Genomic DNA, 20,649 nt, shown 5'->3' on the forward strand with positions numbered 1-20,649 from the left:
ATATTTGCAATATTGAAAATGGACAAGCAATTAGTGTCTAGATATAAACTTCTGCAAATCAACTTAAAAAAGAGAACACTGTAAACTCTAAATAAATAAATAAATAAATAAATAAATAAATAAATAAATAAATAATGAAAAAGTCTTTTCAAAGGCAATTTATAAGCAATAAGCCTCAAGTGCTCACAAGCAGATGAAGAGGTGCTCAGAATCACTACTAATCAGAAAAACAAAGTAAAACAGTGAGCTCTCATTTTATACCTATTAACTTGGCAAAAATTAAAAAGCTAGATAATGCCAAGTGTGAGTATTATGTGCGAGCAATATAGGGGAATAGAAACCCTCCCTCACTTGATGCACATGATATGAGGACCAGCGCAGCCCCTGCCCACAGCATCTGAAACTATTTTGGGATATGTACCCATGAGGGAATTGCTGGATTTATAGGAGATATATATATTTATATTTACATATTTATATATTTTTATATATTTATATTTAAGCTGATAAGAAACTGTCCACAGGCCAGAGAGCTACTGAGTTGGAAGAGATGTTCACTGCAGCATCACCTTTGTTGTTCTGTTCTGTGTGTGTTGCACACGCACATGCTTGGGGGCAGGGTAGTGGTGGTGGCAGGTTGTTGGAAGCTACCTGAGTGTCCACCACTGGAAGAATGATAACCTATGCTGGGTGGTCACCACGGAATACTGCGCAGCAGTTAGAAGCTACACATTAAGTATATATCTATATGGCAAAAATAGATGAAAGAAACAGAATGAGACACAGCACACAGATCCATTTACAAAAAATAAAAAGACATACAGATGAAACAACAGCACCTGTTGCAAAACATATACAAACAAAAATACATATATAACACATTAGAGTTTACAGAGTAACACACTGGGAGGAGAGGAATAAAAGTGGAGTATGGGGATGAAGGTTAATGGGAAAGAAAAATGTTTTTGAACATGAGAGGACTTGTACTACTTGACTCCAAGACTTACACAGCTACAGTAAACAAGACGTATGGCATTAGCATCAAGATGGACAAACAGATCAATGAACAGGATGAAGTCCACACATATAGGTCAGTTATAAGTAAACCACACATATATCTTCAACTGAGTTTTTACAAAGATGTAAAAGCAATTCAGTGGAGAAAGGAAGAACTGAATGTTCATTCATATGCAAAAAGTGAATTTGGATCCATAACTTCAAGCATAGGAAAATTTAACTCAAAATGGATCATAGACCTAAATGCAAAACCAAAAACTACAAAACACAGGAGAAAACATCACAAAAAGAAAACATAACAGAAAAATCTTCGTGACATTGGGTTAGGCAAAGATTTCTTAGCTGCAACATCAAAATACTAATGCATAAAAGTAGCATTGGATAAATTGGATTCCATCAAAATTAAGGGCGTTTGCTCTTTGAAAGACAGTGTGAAACACAAAGAAGAAACTGGCAAACCACATCTCTGATAAAGTGCTCATATCCAGAATAAAGAACTCTCAAAACCCAGTAAGAACACAACTCAAAAGGGGGGGAGGGCAGATTTACAGGTGAAAATAAACACCTGAAAAACTGTTCAATATCATTAGCCATTAAGGAAACTCAAAGGAAAACCACAATGAGATACCACTACACAGCAAATAGAATGACTGAAATGAAAAAGATTGACCATAACAAACACTGGTGCATCGTTGAGGGTGTAGGGAAACTGGAACTCTCTCATACACTGCTGGCAGGCACGTAAAATAGTACAACCACTTTGGGAAGCAGTCTGGCAGTTTCCTAACAAGTTATAAACACACGTCTGTCATATGACTTGGCCATTTCACTCCCAGACGTTTACCCAAGAGAAATGAAAGCAGGTATCTAAACAGACATGGATGAAAAAGTGCATAGCAGCTTTATTTGTAATAGTGAAAAACTGCAAACAACCCAAATGCCCATCAACAAGTGAACAGATCAACAAAATGTGGTATATCCATACAATGTAACACTGTAAAGTAAATTTTACTTAAGCCATTGAAAGGAAGAAACTATTGATACATGCAACCACAGGGGGTGAACCGCAAAGTAATTATGCTGAGTCATAAGAAGCCAGACACAAGAGTATCCGCTGTATGATCTGCATTTACATAAATTCTAGGAAATGCAACCTAACATACTGCGCCCGGAAGCAGATGAATGGTTGTCAGAGAAAGAAGGAAACCTGTAGGGACGATGGATATATGATATGTTTATAAGCATGATCGTAGTGGTGCTTGCACGAGAGCTCACATATGTCAAAACGCATCAAATTGTACACTTTAGTTATGCGCAGTTTTTTGTAGGCCAATACCTCAATCAGTTGCCTTTAAAAAAGAAAAAGGTAATTTCGCGTCCGGGGTGACACGGCTGGTAAGTGGCAGAGCGCCATTCAAGCGCAGAAGTCGGCACCTGGAGCCCGCGTTCTCAGCCCCTGAGCTCCGGGGAACAAGAGCCCGGAAGAAAGTGCTGGAAGCGGGCAGAGGCCGAGAGCGCGAGTCGCGGCCGAGTTAACGATTACCGGTGGGCGGGTCCTCTCGGCCCCTCCCCGCCCGCGGCCCCGCGCGCCCGGCGCCGCCCCGCCGCCCCGCAGCTCCGCGGCCACCTGCTGCTCGACCGCGTCCGCACCTGCGCCGCGCCCGCCATGGTGAGGGGTCGCGCGCCGCCGCCCGCGGGGCCCGGGCGCGCGGGGGAGCGGAGGAGAGGAAGGGGCCTATTGCGGGGGCGGCGAGGGTGGGGGACGGTCCCTGCGAGCGCCTCGCCCGCCAGCCGCTCGCCAGGCTCGGAGAGCCCGGGCCTCTGCCCCGCTGCCACCCGCACCCTCGGTGGTGCCCCAGGGCGAGCTGAGGCCGGGAGAGGGGCGGTGGCGCGGCCGGGTGACAGCGAAGCGCAGCCCAGGCCTGGCCCTGCTCCCAGGCCCGTGTCCCCAGGGCGCCTCGCGGCTGCAGGCACACATGAGCGGTGGGCCCAGGGCGGGGGGGGGGGGGCGGTTTGGGGGGGAGAGGCAGCTGGTGAGCCCCGTAGACATCGCCCCCCCCTCGGTGGCAGGTTCTCGTCAACATTGAGGGGAGGGGGCGTCTGTGTGAGTGTGAGTAGGAGGGAGGCTGGTTCTGTTTCTCTTCGAGTCTGTTTACCACCCTCCTCGCTTGCACTTCTGGCACAGGGTCCTGCAAAGTCCCCTATGCACCGGGCGCTGCCCCCTGGCCTCAGAACCAGCCCCTGGTGCCTCGCTTGAGGCCTGTGCCCAGCAATGGGGACCCAATTGCTCAGGATCAGCCCAACCCTGCAGGCTGGTTTCCCCCCAGGACGCCCTTGGCGCTGTGCTCAGCCCTACTTCAATACCCCCACCCTCCTGGAGGTGACTGGAAGCCCTGGCAGGGGAGGAGAGTAGTATGTAGACCCGGGAAGCTTTACTAAACAGCCCCTTTCTGGTCCCAAAGCCTGAGGAGCAGTAGGGACTGTGGTGACAGCTGAGAAGGCACTTGGAAGGCTGTGGCTTGGAGGGAGGGCAGGGGGAGAGTGAGGCTGGTGGTGTGGTGCTCTGAGGCCCCAAAGATGCAGGCAGGGCGGGTAATCAGTAACCGGAGCGCACACTCCCCCAGATGACCAGGCCAGGCCTGGCCTGCGATTTACTAAGCAAACACTGCCCCTTCCCCTGCTCTGATCCCAGCTCTCAGAGGCACTTGTCATTTCAGCCCCAGGCTGTGAAACTTGGGCGATCCCCGAAGACTCTAAAGGCCAAGGGGTGCCTCCTAAGAGCTCACTAGTACCCACCTACTTCTTTCAGGGCCAGAGACCTAAGCAGTGGGTTCTGATGCCTGGGCTGACATCATTCATCTGGTTGCCTGGATACATGACCAGGCTTATCAGCCACTGAGAAGGGGCTGGATCTGGAATGGAGCAAGGGTTGAGCACAGGATGCAGATCTCTCAGAGCTGAGGAAAGGAGCTGGACCAAGCCAGATCAGTCCAGAGAAAACAAGTGTTTTTCAGGAGAGAAAGATTGACTTAGAGGAGGCTGTACTGCTTTTCTAGTTCAACACCACACCTGCCGGGCCTAACAAGCCTGCTAGCCCCAGAAAGTCTCCTTTTACAAATGCAGATGGCAGGCCCTTAATAAGGATGGACTTTATTGATATGTCCCATTGGCTCCTCTTGCTGATCTGAAATGGAAGTTCTGGGCCCTTGCTACCTTTCAAGCCAAGGGAGGTGAGTGCCACAGGGCCACCCTGCTGGACGATGGCAGAACTGGGGCTTGAACCAGTCCTGCCAACGGCCCCCCACGGCTGCCAGGCTGCGGGCTGCCTCATGAAGCTAAATTAGCCTCCCTCACATTCTCTTCCCAGACCTTACTGGTTCATTTTTCCTTCAACACTCGATTAGTTTCTGTTGCAGAAGTCTCAATTCTGGGGTCCCATCAGTGCCTAGGCCTGGATCCATCCCCCTAGAGAATGGACCCGGCCTTTGCTTCCTTCTGTCTCTGAGGGTTCCACTCAGGGCCTGAACTGTACCAGCTTGGGCTGCCTGGAGGGCACTTTGCACAATAGGTAAATAGCCTGAGGCATTAGGCTTGCCAGTCACACTGGGCCAAGTTACTTCCATTTTGGGCCTGAGCTCTGTTGGCTCAGGCTCCCCAGGCTGGCGGAGTAGACAAGAAGGTGGGAATCCGAAGCCCCCAGGCCTGGCAGCTGGTACTCAGAGGCTGCGTGGGGGCATGAGGAACACCCACTGGGAGGTAGTACCGGTGGGTGTACCCTGTGGTGTGGTGAAGAACCACCTGGAAGGTGTTTTAAGTGCTGGCTCCTTTGCCCCGGGCCGAGGAAGCAAACTCAGACTCCCTTTGAGAACAAGGCCTGTGCTCTTGAGGATGGAGGGGGGCGTGGGGGGAGAACTGTGGTCATTTTCCCTTTCTAGGCCTGTTTCCTTGAAGCACATTGCAGGCGTGGGGGTGAACTGGATACCGTCCATAACAGAAAAAGGAAGGTTGGACAGTCATGGATCCTCTTTCCCTGAAAAGTTGTGTAGTAACACATTCGCATCTGGGCTTCATTTTGCTTTTACTCCCTCATTATAATAAGAGACCTATGGTGGGGGGGGGGCGTTGTTGCTCAGCCCCAGGGACTTGCATCACACCTCAGGATTTTCTGTTCTCTGAGCAGAGTGTCAGAATCTAAGAACGTATCAGCGCGTGAGCCAGGGCCCCACCCCCAGGGCAGGGTGCCACCCTCAGTGCCTCCCTGACCATTGCGTTAGACCCGGCCACCAGAGCCCCCGGGGAGGCTGGCTGACTTCTGCTCGTGACTGGAAGGAATCTGTTGATTTCCTCTTCTAGGCTGGCAAAGCACATAGGCTAAGTGCTGAGGAGCGGGAGCAGTTGCTGCCAAACCTGAGGGCTGTGGGGTGGAACGAGCTGGAAGGCCGAGACGCCATCTTCAAGCAGTTCCATTTCAAAGACTTCAACCGGGTATGTCGCCGGGTGGGACAGAGTTCCTGAGACTGGGGCGGATGGGGTTACACTCCAGAACTTGTTCTCTCCCTTAAAGCCCTGCTACCCAAGCCCTTTCAGACGCTACCCTAGTCAGGTTGGAGTGTCATCCTTGGGGACTGGAGAGTGGGGAGATGGGTCTTGTGTTCTCCATACCCGGAACTCTTAGAGCAGCCCTCTGTCTCTCAGAGCGCTGACCTGGGTCTCACTTCACTACATAGGCTTTTGGCTTCATGACGAGGGTGGCCCTGCAGGCTGAGAAACTGGACCACCATCCTGAATGGTTTAACGTGTACAACAAGGTGAGCGATGCGTGCCCAGCCAAGTCCTGAAGGCCCTTCGCTGGCCTTCCCTGGGGGCCTCCCCACCTAGAATCAACATGAACAGCCCTGCAAAATAGGCTCACTACAAATTAAAGAAGTGCAAATGAAAACACTGGTGAGAGAACAGGCGGTTAAGGTAGACAGTGAGTAGGCATCAAGAAGGCCGAACCACAGCAGGCAAGGCTGTGGGATCGGCCGTATTCGTGGCTAATAGCTCTAAATGGCCTAACCCCTCCTGGAGGTGTGGCGTGGAGGAATGAAAAAGTCGTCACCGGAGCTGAGAATAGCATGCACAGCGAACAGCTCAGACCCCAGGCCAGGGCCACCACGGGAGGGTGTGCAGTGTTGCTAGAGACTCGGGAAGGCTGCCCCCCAGGCCACAGTGTGGAGACCGGCTGCTACCCTGAAGTGCTCGGTGTGGCTGAGCCGCACAGCCATGACCCTCTCCTGCTCGGGGCCCGAACCTCTGATTTTGTTCCAGGTCCACATCACCCTGAGCACCCATGAGTGTGCCGGCCTTTCGGAACGGGACATAAACCTGGCCAGCTTCATCGAACAAGTAGCGGTGTCCATGACCTAGGCCCTGCCCTTCCTCTGTGAATTCTTCAGGGGAAGGGGGTGACTGAATCGGGAATCCAGGGAGGGAACCGGGGAGCCCTGAGATGTTACTGCAGCCGAACGGCCAAGTGGACCCTGCTGCCTCCGGCTAGGGGGAGTCCTTGCTATGGAAGGAGACGCCCACATCACCGCCACCCTTTCCTCCCCACACCCCTCTCCAGCCTTGGCGCTCTGTTACACGTACGCTGATTGAGTGCGATCTTCCCTTTCTGGAAGACTTGCCGGCAACAGTAACGGTCTTCTTGCCAGGCTGTGTCCTGCTCCCTTTCTAATTCATTTCCCAGGAAGCTGTGTCTAAGATGCACCAAGTCTTGTCTTAGAAACCAGGACCCTAAAGTCAACCCCATTGTATGTGACAGAAGCACCTGTGCTTTTATGCCTCAAATAAAACTCGTGTTTCACTTGGTCTCAGGCTCTAGAAACTTCCTTTCCACAGGTCAGTCCAAATTGGAGTCTAGAGGCATTTAAAGCACTTCCTCTGTGGGAGGCACTGTTCAAGGCATTGGGGGGGGGGCGGAGTGGGACCAGACCACCCTGTCTTCATGTAGGGGAATTAAGCAGGAAGCAGTAACTACCACTAGGCAGGATGAATGAAGTCAATGCTAGAGGCAAGGGTAAGAAATGAGCTAAGGGAACATGAAGTGATTGACGAGGGTAAGTCTGGACGCTTCTCTGACCTGTGCCTCGAAGACCTGAACGGGATTCTTGAGGCAGGGGTAGCCGAAGTGGTACCATGACTAAAAGAAAAGGTTTGCAGGACACCTGTACTTATGCATGGTGGGATCTACGACTAGAAAGGCAGTCTGTGGCTGTCTTATGTTCTTCCTGGTCTCCAACATCCCAGGGGGAGATTTCTAATCGTGATAGTGTCTTGTGGTTTCTTAGAGACTTAGTCAGAGTCTCAAGGCTTGCCCGCTTTTACTGTGTAAGGGAGAGGACAAAAATCCTAGCTTACGAGGTGACAGGCTACTTACCATCTGAGCAGTTATGGAGCGGATTCCTACAACTCAGTCCTCCAACCTAGTAACTCTAGGATAGACTGTTCCCACTAATGTGCTGTGACTGGGAGAAGTTGGGGGGGGGCGCACAGAGCACAGTCTCCTCTCTCCCCAGTGCATGCCACGTGGATGGCAGTCTGCATATGCCATGATGCAGGATTGTGAAAAGCCCTTCTCCTGATGGGTTCTCATCCAAGATCCCCTAGCCTGAAGCTGCCTGCGTTCTAAGCTGACTTGCAAATGCCAGGGTTCCCTGGAGCAGACATTTAGCAATGTCACAACCCAGTCACCCTGGATGAGTTGGTCCTACAAGGGCCAGAAAAGAGGCAGAGGTTGGCATCCGAGAAATAAGCATATTGTTGGTAAAGGTACCAGCAGGATCTGAGACTTAACAATACCTATGTCAATGGCAGGTTCTCAGAAAACTTAATAATCAAAACCAGAGAGATTCTGATGGTGGTCCCCCATCTGCTCCACTTCTGAGTTCCCTTTTCCTAAGTGTGCTTTGATCTGACGACTGTGGATTAGGGGACAGAAGCCACCAGACACGGAGGTATGGAGCACGTGTTATGTCACCGTCCTGCCTCTGCTTACCCATGGATCGGGGGTTGAAAGACGCCAACCTAGAGGACACTACAGTTCTATGAAAGACTGATGTGGGACAAAAACATAAGTGATACTTTTTCAGAAACAAATGTTTATTCTACAATTCGTGCAAATAACTGACATTGTAGGGGAAGATGTTAAGGACAGATTATGAAAAAGAAAGCTCAAGAGAAAGGGTGGCAATTAGGACTCCAACTTGAGAAAAAGGCTCACAAACGCTGACTTTTGCTGACCCAGGCTGTAGTTGATGGCTGTCAAGTCAGGCCTCTGTCATCACTTCTCCGCTGCTGGGTCTGGCTACAGGTGGCTCGTTGCTACCAAGAACCCTCAGAGAAGGCAAAGGGGTTCACCGTGGTTAAGTAGCAGGTGCAAGCATCCAAACCCCAACTCTTGGACGGAAGGGGCCAGGCCTCCTAACCAAGCATATCCTGGCCTCATCCTCTTAAGGTTAACCCCAAAGCAAGCAGGTGCTCAGGAAACCAAGTCATTTAGCAGAAAACTAGCAAAGACGGCATTCCTTAGCTTGATTCTGGCAAAGTCCAAACGGGTTGAAAAGCTGGGTTACCTGTGTGACAGGCTCCAGGCCTCCGGAAGGACTTCTCACTTCTTACTTGTAATGGAACAAGATGCCCAGCGGTTACATGTGCAGAGGTATTCTAAGGGGTTCCATCCACTCCCAAACCATGGAAGCCAGTGCCCAGCTAGCTGGCTGCAGCCCACCCTGGAGGGCTCAATCCATCATTAACGTATAGGCGGAAGTAGATGGTGAAGAGGACAGAAGACACAAGCTGGGCCTGGGCCCTGGGGAACTAAAGACCTGAGTTCCAGACCCCCTTAAAGCAGGTATGACCAGCACTCCTGGTGAAGTCTCCCGTGGAGGTGCTCTCGCCCACAGACGGCTAGCGCCCTGAAATCTCCGCGGCCACACACAACCATTTCACCACAAGGGGGCGATCTCCCACCGGCAGCCAGTTCTCCAGCGGCCACCACCCCACCCGGGATCTCCGGCCGCCCCTACAGAAACAAATGAATGCAACCAGCCACGTCGGTTAAGATTTCGGTCATTTAATTACGGAATTGCTTTTTAAGATATTATTGCTGCAATTAGGAAGGGAGCACTGAGCTGGGAAGAAAGAAGTTAAATACAGAAAAGATTTAAAAGAGGCAAGTACCATTTTCCAAGTATAAAACCGGTAATATTAAAAGTGACAGGGCAGTAGGGTCACGCGGCTGCTTACTCTGTGTAGAAACCAGATGCTACAGTTTCTGCAGAGGCCAATGTGACATCTGCTAGCAACATGACATCTGAAGACATTCTGCCCGCCTCTGCCAGACTAGGTGTTCCTAGGCGCGCAGGTATGCATAGACTGGAAAGCCCACAAGTGTCAGGCAAACTAAGGCTTGTGCTATAAAGTGGCTACAGGAGGTCCCTTTGAAAAACACCGCTGCCCCCGGGGCAGCAGAGGAAGGGCCCGCAGATGCTGGAAGCAACAGCACACTCTATCGGGCACAGGCTTCTCCATTTTCACAGATGACAAACCACAGTGGTGCCGGTGGGGTGGTTCTGGGTCCTGGGTCTTCCTTCAACACCATGAACGCGCCGGAGACCCAGGAGCCCTGGCGCACAGCTCCGGCCACAGCAACTCTCTCGGGAGGTGCCTCCAGTTCAGCGACGGGAAGGAACTCGGCTCCCGCGTCCAAAGGATCTTAGCGTCTCCCTCTAACATGCACACGCGCGCGCGCGCACACACACACACACACACACACAAACGCACAAGAGGAACACACACACTCCAGCCCTGCAATGACACGGCCAGCTCGTCACAGTTATTGTGGAGGAAGTACAGTGCCAGGAGCCACTTCAGACAAACATGCCACGGAGCCCGGGGGACAGTCTGGTTGTCATGGCCCTCCCGGCCGGCGTTCCCAGTGAGGGAGGCCAGAGGACAGCAGCCTGAAGAGGCTGAATGGTTCAGGAGTCCCTGAGAAGGGGATTGGAACAGAGGCTATTTGCTCCTGACTTACCCTTAAAGTCCTCCCCCACCCAAATAAAAGCTCAAAGACTGACCCATTTCCCCGAGGGCCTGGGTCAGGAGTAGCCCCCCACTGCTCTCTGCTGAGGAAAAAAGGCACACCGTATGTCATCTTCAGAGGAAGACAGTGGCTCCACCTAGATCAGGGCCCTGTGCAAGGGTGAGGAGGGTGGGGAGTGGGCGCAGGGTTTGGTTCTGTCCCTGCACCACCCTGAGCTACTAGTCTTAGGAAGGAATCCCAGGCCCCAGGCCCCAGCTGACCGTTACTATCATGCTCTCCTAGTCCAAAGTTAGCCGGGGCTAAGAAGTGTCCAGTACCTGAGGCTAAACTGCCATAGTACCTGTGGGAGCTGAACAGACGGAAAGAGGCAGGAGGGACACACGAATGGGGAGAAGTTTCCTTGCCTTGGAGGCTCTCTCACGTGCTCCCTGCACCCACCTAGGGTAAGTCAAGGCAACTTGTGAAGGTGCTCTGAGCTGTTCCTTCAAGCAAACATTCTCAGACGAGATGGCTTACAACAGTGGGTGAGGGGAGGACCACCACCAACTCTAGGGACATATATTCCAATGTGACCCTCAGAGAACTTGAGAAAAGGCTCTGGTTTCTGATCCTCAGCAGCCCAGGAGAGGGTTCGGCTGTGCTCCCAACGCTGCCGACGCAGACAGGAAGCACCAGGGCCAGAAAGGCCTAGGCTCTCCAGAAACCGCATTGTCTTCCTAATCCAGGGGAACAACAACAAACCAATGGGAGCACGATTTCAAACACAAATCTCCAAGGATGGTGGTCACCAAGTATCAAGCGGGGACAGCAGAGGGCCCCTCCAAAGCCTGCCTTCACAGACTGAGCAGACACGCTCAGCCATTCTAATCCCGAAAAAGAGGAACAGCGGCCTGTCCATCTGTGTCCTGGAAAAAGAAACTGAGCTGAACTACGTGACTCTGTGAGACAACTCACCTACTCGAAGAGGAGGCTGAGAAGGCCTCGTGCTTAGAGGGTACCTAACTCCCACCCGGGGAAACATCTTCCGATCTGCCTCGCCAGTCCACCGGAGAGAACGCAAAAAACCTTCTTTATCACATAAACCACCCCAGCCTCCATAAGACTCAGGACCGGTCAGAGCTGCCACACAATGATTAAATGAAGTTGAAAGCTAGAAGGTTAGAGAAGAAAATGGCTAAAACAATCCCTAGGGTAACATTTGAGAACAAGGGCAAAATAATTAGGTAACGGACTCCTTCAGGGTCTCCACATTAAAGACCACAGAAGGATGACAAGAGGAGGAACAAGAATCCCGAGGATCAAGGAGTCCCGCGGTCTGTCTCGTCGTGCTCCACGGAGCAAGACCAGATGCTGAAACTGTGCGTGGCCTGTTCCACGGCCCGAGAACCCTCTGAAGGCCAGGCGCCCCTCAGGGCCACAGAGGGTCCAGGCTCAGCGGGGTTTCGGAGAACCATTCATCTGGCTGCTCTGGGTTACTGTATCAGTGCTGAAAAGGCTGTCCAAGAAGACTGAGGACAATTCTGCGACCAGGTTCCTGTCGACGGTCGTCTGGGCCATGCCATAGATCGCACCCTACAAATCCAGTCAGAGAGCATTACTGGCAATGAGGCGTACAGGGGCGGAGATGAGGTGTATGGGGGTGGAGATGAAGCTGTGGCTCCGATCCCCCCGTCTCCGCCTTCTGTGTCTGCTCCTCCCCGGCTCCGTGCCCACCCCAGACAGCTCTTCACAGGTACTTGCCGGTCTGCCTTTCAGCCCAAAGAAACTGGCCTATGGGATTTGCCATAGAAAATTCCAGAGAAAACAGGCTTATTGTCTTTCCTGTGTCAACATTTTCTGTTCAAAGGGACATGACCACCACGTGCCTTTGTTATGACACGTTCAAATTTACAAGGTGCTTTATATACCGCACACCTCACTTGACACCAAAGAGCCTGGGAACAGGTGAGGCAGAGGTCATCAGCTCCAAGGAATAAGGTTTATGGAGATGGGACAGAGGCAGGACCAGACTCGAGGTCACCTGGTTCTTCCAAACCTCCCACAACACCTGAACTTCCACAGGAAGAAAAAAATCCCAAGCGTCCCTACCATTCCTGTGGTCTTTGCTTTAGGATTCTTCATGATTTGAGTGACAGACTCCCGGATGTCCTTGAGGAACTGTATGGCTACTCGCTTCCGGGTGTGTACTAGCGTGATGCAGAAATGGATACTGTGGGAGAAGAGAGAGACAGGCAGAGATGAACCTTGGGAAAAGAAAACAAAGTTCTAAAATAAAGCGGCGCCACATACTGGAATTTATGGCTCACTTCTTCATGTTATTTGTGACAAGTGTTCCCAGTCCTGGGCATCAGGGCTCTCAAATACACGGGGGCTGTCAAGCACGGGCCGGCATGAGGGTTTCATGCCTCCGTGTGAGCAACATCCCGACAGAGGGAGGACCCCTCCCCTCAAAAACTGTCAACTGATATGCCTTCAGCCATGGGGCCACCAAAGGGATGCTCTCCTTGTAGATGATAAGCCCTCATGGGCAAAGGGCCACAGGGATCTTTGAAGGACTTCAAGGCACAGAAGAAACTCTCACGCCCCCTAAAGGGAGACTGAGGTACAGAGGGATCGTGAAGAGGAAGAAGCTGAGTCCAGGTGGGACTGGCAACAGCACCAGGAAGTGAAAGGATCGGGGTGCACAGAGGGCACGGGGGGCCTCTGCCATCGGGGTGTGGTGTTTATTTACAGGCATCGTGGGAGATGAAATGACAGAAGCATATTACAGGACAGGGCAACAGGCCTGAACGATGAGAGGCCCTGTGGAGGGTTCTGAGCTAAGTATGACTCAGGTCACAGGTCCGTCGGCAAGAGCAATCTGATGGCGGTGTACGAGGTGGGGCGGGGAGTACACAGCCCAGGAAGAGGGAAGGGGCGGCGGGGGAGGGGCTCGTGACTGACCGCTGGTCTCCCGTAAAGCTCATCGTCTTGTCCTTGATACTGAGTAATGTCAGGTGGTGAGGTAAAATCCCACGGATACTCCGTCAGTCCTGAAGCGCTGGCCTCACTGTCAGTCTCTAGGCTTCGGGTCACCCTGCTACCCGAGCTGTTGCGAAGTCACAGAGTGCAGTGAGGGCAGGAGGCTCCTCGGGCTTACCTGGGTGGGAACTGCAGCTGGTTCAGGTTCCAGCCCTTAGCAGTCATCAGGTTAAACAGTCGGTAGATGTCAAAATCTCGGGAGCCCAGAGCAATGACTGACAACTGGGGATTCCCAAAAACAAAGATGCCTTTGATATTTTCCAGTCTTAAAACAAACAAAAAAAGGAACAGAAAGGAAATTTCAGTCACATATACTCCTCGGGCCATCATCTCTTTCATCGTGCAAATGTCTCCCCTATAACACAATCTAATCTTTTAGGGCTTCAGCTCGCTCACCTTCTAGTATCAGGTGGCAAGACTGAGATCAGTGGTTCCCAAACATTACAAATACTCAAAGGCCCAAACCCCACTGAGCTCCAGTGAGTCAGAACCACTGGCTCCTACCCTGTCTGCCCAACTCCCAAATTGTGATATGCCCCAGGGTCATCTGAGGCATAAAAGATACACTTAAAAAAAATCCTGGCAAAATGACCCCTCCATCTCTTCAATTTCAAAAATCATATACGTAATCCCTTAAGCAAGAAATCGTAGAGCAGTTCACAACAGATGGGTCTATTGGCTGGGTACGTGCAGGCTTTCTTCGAATGAGACATGTCTACTGGCCGCTTTCACTCACCCTCCAGATTCTGAAAAAGCCTCCCCAGTGCAGGTGAGCCACAGAGACAGGCAGGGGGCACACGAACAGTGGGTCAGACAAACATGCAGCCTCGTTCTAGCCTCATCTCACCCTGGGTCCCCCCCCCCCCGCCCTTCCCCCATTCGTTCCCTCTGCCTCATCGCCGACACTGTTCCACCAGCGACTCCCCAAGTGTGAGCCCTAGACCCACAGCTTCAGTATCCACTGGGGGCTTCCCAGAAATGCAAGTCCTCAGACTCCCACTTCAGATGGACGGAGTGAGAATCCTAGGAGTGGGGCGCAGCAACCTGTGTTGTGACAGGTCCTCCCGATGATTAAGATGCGTGCTCAAGTGTGAGAACCGCGGTGTAAAGGATGACGCTGCACAGTGCGTGGGCACGTGGTAAGAGCTGCCGGTCGTGAAGACACGATGGCCCACAGGTGAAGCCTGGGTCTGACCCTCCAAGTCCCAGCAGAGCCAGGGAGTTTCTCCTCCCAGGCCGGCGCCACACTCCTAAGCCGCTGTCCTAAGCCCCTGGTCGCTAGGGGATGCTGAATGGGCCGGGAGCTATGGGTGCTTGGCCAGGCAGATGCCTCGGGCCTATGAGCAGACAAAGCAAGAGACGAGGTGGACCCCCAATCCTCCACACATACTCTGACTTGAGGAAGCGAGTGGTTTTGATGATCTGTTTGGTGGCCTCAACATAGCCGCTCTCACCGAAGTGCATCAGGGCAGCCCAACAGGCCGCACTGATGCCTCCGGGCCGGGAGCCCGCGATGGTCGGGGAGGCGTAGATGCCGCCCTGCCAGTCTGTCGCCACGAAGAATTGATGGCTCCTGTACTTCTTGTCACTGTAGAGCAGCACGGAGGAGCCTTTGGGGGCGTAGCCGTACTGAGGGGAGAAGCGCACAGGTGAGCACCCAGCTCCCAGGCAGGCCCGCCCCGCAAGCTCCCCGCGCACACTTCTCCTTCACGTGCCCGTTTCCCACCGCGTCCCACTCGCACCGACAACCCACACTCAGAACGTTACGGGTGCAGGGCGCTGCGGGGACGGGGCTGAAATGCCCCGTGAGGGCTGAGGCTTCTGGGCCCCTCACCCAGCACGTGGCTTCTCTATGTAAACCGCACTCCAGGGCGGTGCGTCACGGTGGAAGCAAAGATAAATTTCCACTGGCAACCGGGGGAAAGGGTAGAAGTCACGTCACCTGGAGCGACTAAAATCACAAGCTGACTCCCGTCCCATCTCTTTTATACTTCCTTTTTTAAGACCATCACGGTGTTCAGCATCTAGAAGCTACTGAATCCAGCCTAAAAACAACCTACGTACTTGGTTTCCTTATAGAAATGTGCCCTCCTAGTGAACTCCCGCTGCCGCGAACATGGAGCCAGCCTCACTCCCTGACCCACACCGGGAGAGACGGTAAGGAAGAGGGCACGGGGGTCGCCTGGGTGCGAGGCGAAACCAAATCAGATCCCGACGGAAGATTCGCGGGCATCACGTAAGAGTCTGAAAAACAGGTCTCCACTATGCTTGAGATGAAAACAAGCTCTGCGAGTGTCTTCAGCACAGAGCACACATTCCTGAGGCTGCTGCTTCTCCCACGTCTGCATGTAGCTGCAAAGCCATCCCGGCCACCAGGGTGGTGGCATCCGAACATTCCTGAGCACGCAGTTCTGCCCTCTCTCCAAAGGACTCTTCCTTTAGCTGGCTCCTGTCACGTGGGGCAGCAGCCCCGTGGTGTGGGAGCTCAGCACCAGCATACCTCCTCCCAGGAGTCCCACTATCAAATTCATCGCTACCCTCCACCCCAGAGAATCTCAGAGCTTCAGGGAACATTTTTCTAGGGGCCCTTGTCCTGGCATGTCCCAGCTACATACAGTCAGTGGCTGCAGAAATTCTCTGAGCCACATGCCACAAATAGGTCCCTCTGCACGATTACGTGTCACCTCTAGCACTATACTTTGTCACCTGAACCAGCTACGCGGGTGAGAGCAAAGAGCCAGATTTAATTTTACATTTTGGGCAGAAGTTAACGCTTTAACCAATTTATTTTGTTGATAGTCAAAATAATCAGGTGCCTCCTTTGATTAACATTTGGTCCCTTCCCTGTCTCACCTTGTGGGTATCAGCTGAAATGCTGGTCACACCTTTCACCCGGAAATCAAATGGTTGCTCCAGTGGGTATCCTGCTTTCTCCATAAAGACGATGAGGAAGCCCCCCAGACAAGCATCTACATGAAGAGGTATTTTGTATTTGACAGCCAGCTAGTTCCAGAAAACAAAGACCACAAGAGAATTTCATTTATAGCCATATAACAAAAACTTTGCAAGACACAGGTGGAAAGATGTGCTGCAACCCCAAGGCCACTATATACTGCATCTTTCAGGCTTTAAAAAACTGGCTAGTTTTCACATTCCTAATAAAGTTCATCTTTTAAATGCATTTAGGCTTCAAAATAATTCCTCTGAAATGTGGTATTTTATATTTAAATACGCAGGGCCTCAACCTCACTATAAAATCAAGCAGGAAACGAGCAGCCCTCTGATGCAGGGGGAAGAGTCCTGCTTTAGTAACTGCAGGCTGGGGAGCAGTGGGCGCTAGGCGGGTGGCGCTATTGGATGCCACCCTCTGGTAGGCAGGCTCCTACATGCAGCTTATTTTCCCGGCTGAATTGAAATGCCCGTACTCTTTCAGAATATCCAGTCTTCTTCCCACAGCAGAGCCAGTTAACTTTCTGAGGCTCTAAACAGAGCTGCAGGGCTTCCTATGGGCCTCAGGAAATTTGTGCACAAATCTAAACTCAGGCTTGCTTCTCCCTGCCGAGTACTGCACCATTAGATTCTATTTTCAAATCTCAGCTTGAGTGCCTGGCAGGCCATTTCCCCCACGTACCTTGGCCACTTCCGGGACAGGATCGATGATACCATGAGGAAACTGGGGGGTAGAACAGACGAGCATGGCCGTGTTCCTGGAGATGGCTCTCCTCATTGCCTAGGGGTTGAAAGGTGAAAGGAAAATGAGAAGCCACGTCAGAATGCCAAGAGCACTCCAGGCCCCCAGCTCAGGGTCTGCGCTCCTCTAGCCCACCTCCTCCCATCTCTCCAACCCAGGAGAAGACAGCCCCCCGCCACGGCGACAGCACAGACAGGGCCAGAGGGCTCCAGCGGGGGGGACAGTGTGTGGCCACAACACGGCAAATCACTGTGGGAGGAAAAACGGCATCGGGCCAAGAGGCAGATGAGCCTATGCGAGTCCCAGCCCCACTCACGAGCGTGGAAACCTGGGGCACACGATTTAACTCCACCCAGACCGTGTCCTCACTCGTGCACTGCAAAAGGACTGACAGTTTCTACAGCCTCCCTGGGCTGTCACAAGGCTCACGTGTAATTCTTACAGCATCCCGACACTGGAGAGTTCTCCACACAGGCACGGCATAAAAATAACGACTAAAGGACGACTATCAGGTCTTCAAAAAAGAAAGCCTGCCACTTGTGACGGCACGGATGAACCTGGAGGACACTGCTGAGTGTAGTAAGCCAGGCACAGAGACACAAATGCTGCATGACCTCACATATACGGCACCTACAACAGTCAACCTCAGAAGCAGAGAGTAGAATGGCGGTTGCCAGGGGCCGGAGGATGAGGGGCACCAAGTTTCAGTGACGCCTGACAGGAAGATCTGGACCGCTCGCGGACGGCCGTGTGACCACGCGTAACAATACCGCACTGTGTGCCTGAAATCAGCTAGCAGTCGGGAGAGCAGCCCTATGTATTCTAACCCAGAAAAAAGGAACATGATAGAAGATCGTAACTATTTGAGGGGATGGAATTTGCTCAATAGTGCGACTGTGGTGATTCGTCTGCAATGTGTACAAGTGTCATCAGAATATCAAGCTGGGACCACAGATATGTACAATTTTTTTTGTCAACTATCAGTCAGTGTATCAATAAAGACAGCAGGCAGCAATAACGCTAGCGCTAAGAAATTGGGTAGTTTAGTTCTGAAAAGATGCAGTTACTGTTACATTGGGGAGGATATGGATGCGAGCTCATGAAAACCGCAGGGAGAGTCCTGGGGCAAGTCAGTCTGTGCTCTTTTTACAGAGAGGAGAAAGCGATGTTGCTGAAGCAAAACCCAGGTCAGCAAAGTCTCAAGTCAGGGGCTGGATCATCTTTGCTATCAGAGCCCACGAATTTATGAAAACCCTGAGCCGTACTCCATCACCACGGCTGGTGGCAGCTTGGCAGCTCCCGCACCTAGAGTCCGAGGCCTTTGGAGCCTCTCTGTGAGACACTGGAAAACATCAGTCAGTCAGGTGCATCCCTGCTCCTCACGGTCCATGGCACGAAATGGCCCTTCAGGGGAACTCACCCGAACATCCACCTCCATCATTTTGTTCAGTGGAACCCGTATAATCTTCATCCCAAAATAATTGGCTGCTTTGTCAAATGCAGCATGGGCACTTTGGGGGGCCACACTAAATGACAGAGAAGAGAGTAATGAAATTCCAATAAAAGCAGGGCTCAAGAGAGAGCCTATTTAGCAGCAGCTCATCTACGTCACCAGGAGTAAACGTCTAATTATTTTTCCTCACGTTTTTACAAGTGTTTATATTGTTTTACTTTTCTTTTTAAGCACAAAGAAAAAGAGGTCAACTGATTTTCTACAGAAATCTTCTCCCTCTGGTTTAGGAAATCCAAAGCATAAAGCAGGGCTGACAGGCAGGAGACGAGGGACCTGGGAATTTGGATCAGATTGGCATCAGGCAGAGCCTTCTCGTGCTGGCCATCCAAAGCCAGGGAGCCGTTGGTGGGGGCACGATGACATGACACACGGCCAAGCAGGAACCTAAGTCTGCTTGTATCAGGTCAGTGGTTCCTTCCAGCTCTGAAAGCCCACGAGCCTATAAGAAACTGTAATTCCCATTGTTCCTACATACTTAGAAGCAGCACTTCAAATAGTACTGAAACGGGGGTGCCTGGCTGGCTCAGCTCAGTCAGTAGAGCCTGCGACTCTTGATCTTGGGGTTATGAGTGCAAGGCTCACACTGGGCATAGAGCTTACTTAAAAAAAACAAAAAAAAAGACAAATAGCACTGAAAAGGTTAGTTAAGTATTTGCTTTCAGACTTCTCTCAATTACTGCACTCTCAAAATCAATGTGTTCCCTTTAAGGAAGGAAAGACTATTGCTGAGTACCAAGCACTAAGATTTATGTATGGAGAAAGATGGCAGCCTGATTTATTCTCTTAGGCTGCACAGCATGAGATCACATGCAACCCTTAGTCACTGATACTTGTAGGAAAACAGTAACCCAGAGGATGTAGAACACTCTGGGCAAAGAGAGAGTCTAGAGAAAAGAATGCAGCCAAATATCAAAGTTATGTCTATGGGGTGGCATTATGGATAAATCTCAAAAAGATTTTAAAAATTTCTCCTCCCAGGGGTGCCTGGGTGGCTCAGTCGTTAGGCGTCTTGCCTTCAGCTCAGGTCATGATTCCAGGGTCCCCTGCTCCGCGGGAAGCCTGCTTCTCCCTCTCCCACTCACCCTGCTTGTGTTCCCTCTCTCGCTGTCTGTCAAATAAATGAATAAAATCTTTAAAAAAAAAAATTTTTTTTCTCTCCTCCCAGAAAACAGCCCTCAGGCTGAAATTTTCTTAGGAAGCACTTTGAGGCAGCCTATTATATTTAAGTAACTTTCCCTGAATTTAAGGGATTATTAGAGAGTTTTCCTTAGGCTCCAGATTATTTATAATATCACAAAATTCAAAGATGTAGTCCTGTTCAACCTGTCACTTTTAGGAAAAGGAGCTCATTCTTGCTTTCAGTATATACCACGTATAAACTTGGGGGTTGGGAAAGGGAATGACCTTTAAAATTAACTGGCTGATCCACTTAGGATTCTGTGGAATGTGAAGGGATAAGGGTCAAGGGCGCAAGACAGGATGAACGAGGACTGAACTGCCAGAGGAAGAGGGAAGAGAAGTAGAAAACAGATGGTCAAGTTGTTTCCAACCGCAGTACTCCAAACAGTTAAATCCAAAGGAAACACATACATACATTTCTGGAGTTTTGATCCCATTCTCAAAGGCCAGGTCCCGGTAAGCTTTGCAGGCCATGAGTATGCTTTCTGTTCCCCCAGAGGTCACCTGTAATAAAGAAGCAATGTCATCCATGCAGTGCAGTGAGGCCGGCTGTCAGCATGCACGGCCCACCTTATCTTGGTGGCGCCCGGTGCAGCAGCAGGTAATGTCTGCGAGGCACTCGGCAGAGCACACATTGCCATGTCTTCTGGAAGGAAATGTGGCTTTATCAGCTAAGTGCACTCTTGGTTCAGAAGAGTAAAAACTACGAAATAAGAAGGAGCAGAATCTCTACATTGTATGGAAAAATGCACCATCTGCCCAGACGTCACCAGCACGCGGCCCGTTTACACTTCTATTCCTGGTCCAGTTGCAGATAGGATAGCGCATTTTACACTGCTCAAAAGCATCAGGATTACAGACTTTGATTTAAGTTTCCAATGCCCACTGCAGAATGAACTGCAGTCATAAGTCTAGTAGACTACGTGATACCTCAGCAGATCAAGAAGGAAAGTTTAGACATTCCAAAGTGAACTGTGGTTTTGACAAGTTTGAAAAAGAAAAGCAGAGTCCTCTATTTACAAGTTGGTTATCTCACTTATCTGAAATCAAAACAAAAATCATAGTGTTTTTAAACAAAGTAAAATGTTTTCCTGAAGCTAGGCCTAGCCCTCCTCGGTTATAGGTGAACGTCTTTCTTTTTCT

The 20,649-nt window shown here is 51.2% G+C and overlaps 2 protein-coding genes across 2 annotated transcripts in view; one reads left to right on the top strand and one right to left on the bottom strand.

Moving 5' to 3' along the window:
- The window catches only part of PCBD1 (pterin-4 alpha-carbinolamine dehydratase 1), a 166,691-nt gene extending 159,821 nt beyond the window's left edge, over nt 1-6,870 (top strand). Inside the window, exons 5-8 of the mRNA XM_028109750.2 lie at nt 2,442-2,686; nt 5,371-5,502; nt 5,745-5,825; nt 6,328-6,870. Coding sequence (XP_027965551.2) covers nt 2,442-2,686; nt 5,371-5,502; nt 5,745-5,825; nt 6,328-6,426 — 557 coding nt within the window. The 3' untranslated portion in view covers nt 6,427-6,870. The remainder of the gene's footprint in view (nt 1-2,441; nt 2,687-5,370; nt 5,503-5,744; nt 5,826-6,327) is intronic.
- A 2,247-nt stretch (nt 6,871-9,117) lies between these two features.
- The window catches only part of SGPL1 (sphingosine-1-phosphate lyase 1), a 55,496-nt gene continuing 43,964 nt past the window's right edge, over nt 9,118-20,649 (bottom strand). The window contains exons 8-15 of the mRNA XM_028109511.2: nt 19,922-20,010; nt 18,235-18,340; nt 16,755-16,853; nt 15,977-16,126; nt 14,514-14,752; nt 13,242-13,388; nt 12,191-12,311; nt 9,118-11,674 (exon numbers count right to left, since the gene is read on the bottom strand). Coding sequence (XP_027965312.2) covers nt 11,534-11,674; nt 12,191-12,311; nt 13,242-13,388; nt 14,514-14,752; nt 15,977-16,126; nt 16,755-16,853; nt 18,235-18,340; nt 19,922-20,010 — 1,092 coding nt within the window. The 3' untranslated portion in view covers nt 9,118-11,533. The remainder of the gene's footprint in view (nt 11,675-12,190; nt 12,312-13,241; nt 13,389-14,513; nt 14,753-15,976; nt 16,127-16,754; nt 16,854-18,234; nt 18,341-19,921; nt 20,011-20,649) is intronic.

Source organism: Eumetopias jubatus, unplaced genomic scaffold (assembly GCF_037043125.1).
Source record: "Eumetopias jubatus isolate StellerSeaLion01/CBP00866 unplaced genomic scaffold, mEumJub1_p1.0 scaffold_17, whole genome shotgun sequence".
Classification (NCBI taxonomy): domain Eukaryota; kingdom Metazoa; phylum Chordata; class Mammalia; order Carnivora; family Otariidae; genus Eumetopias; species Eumetopias jubatus.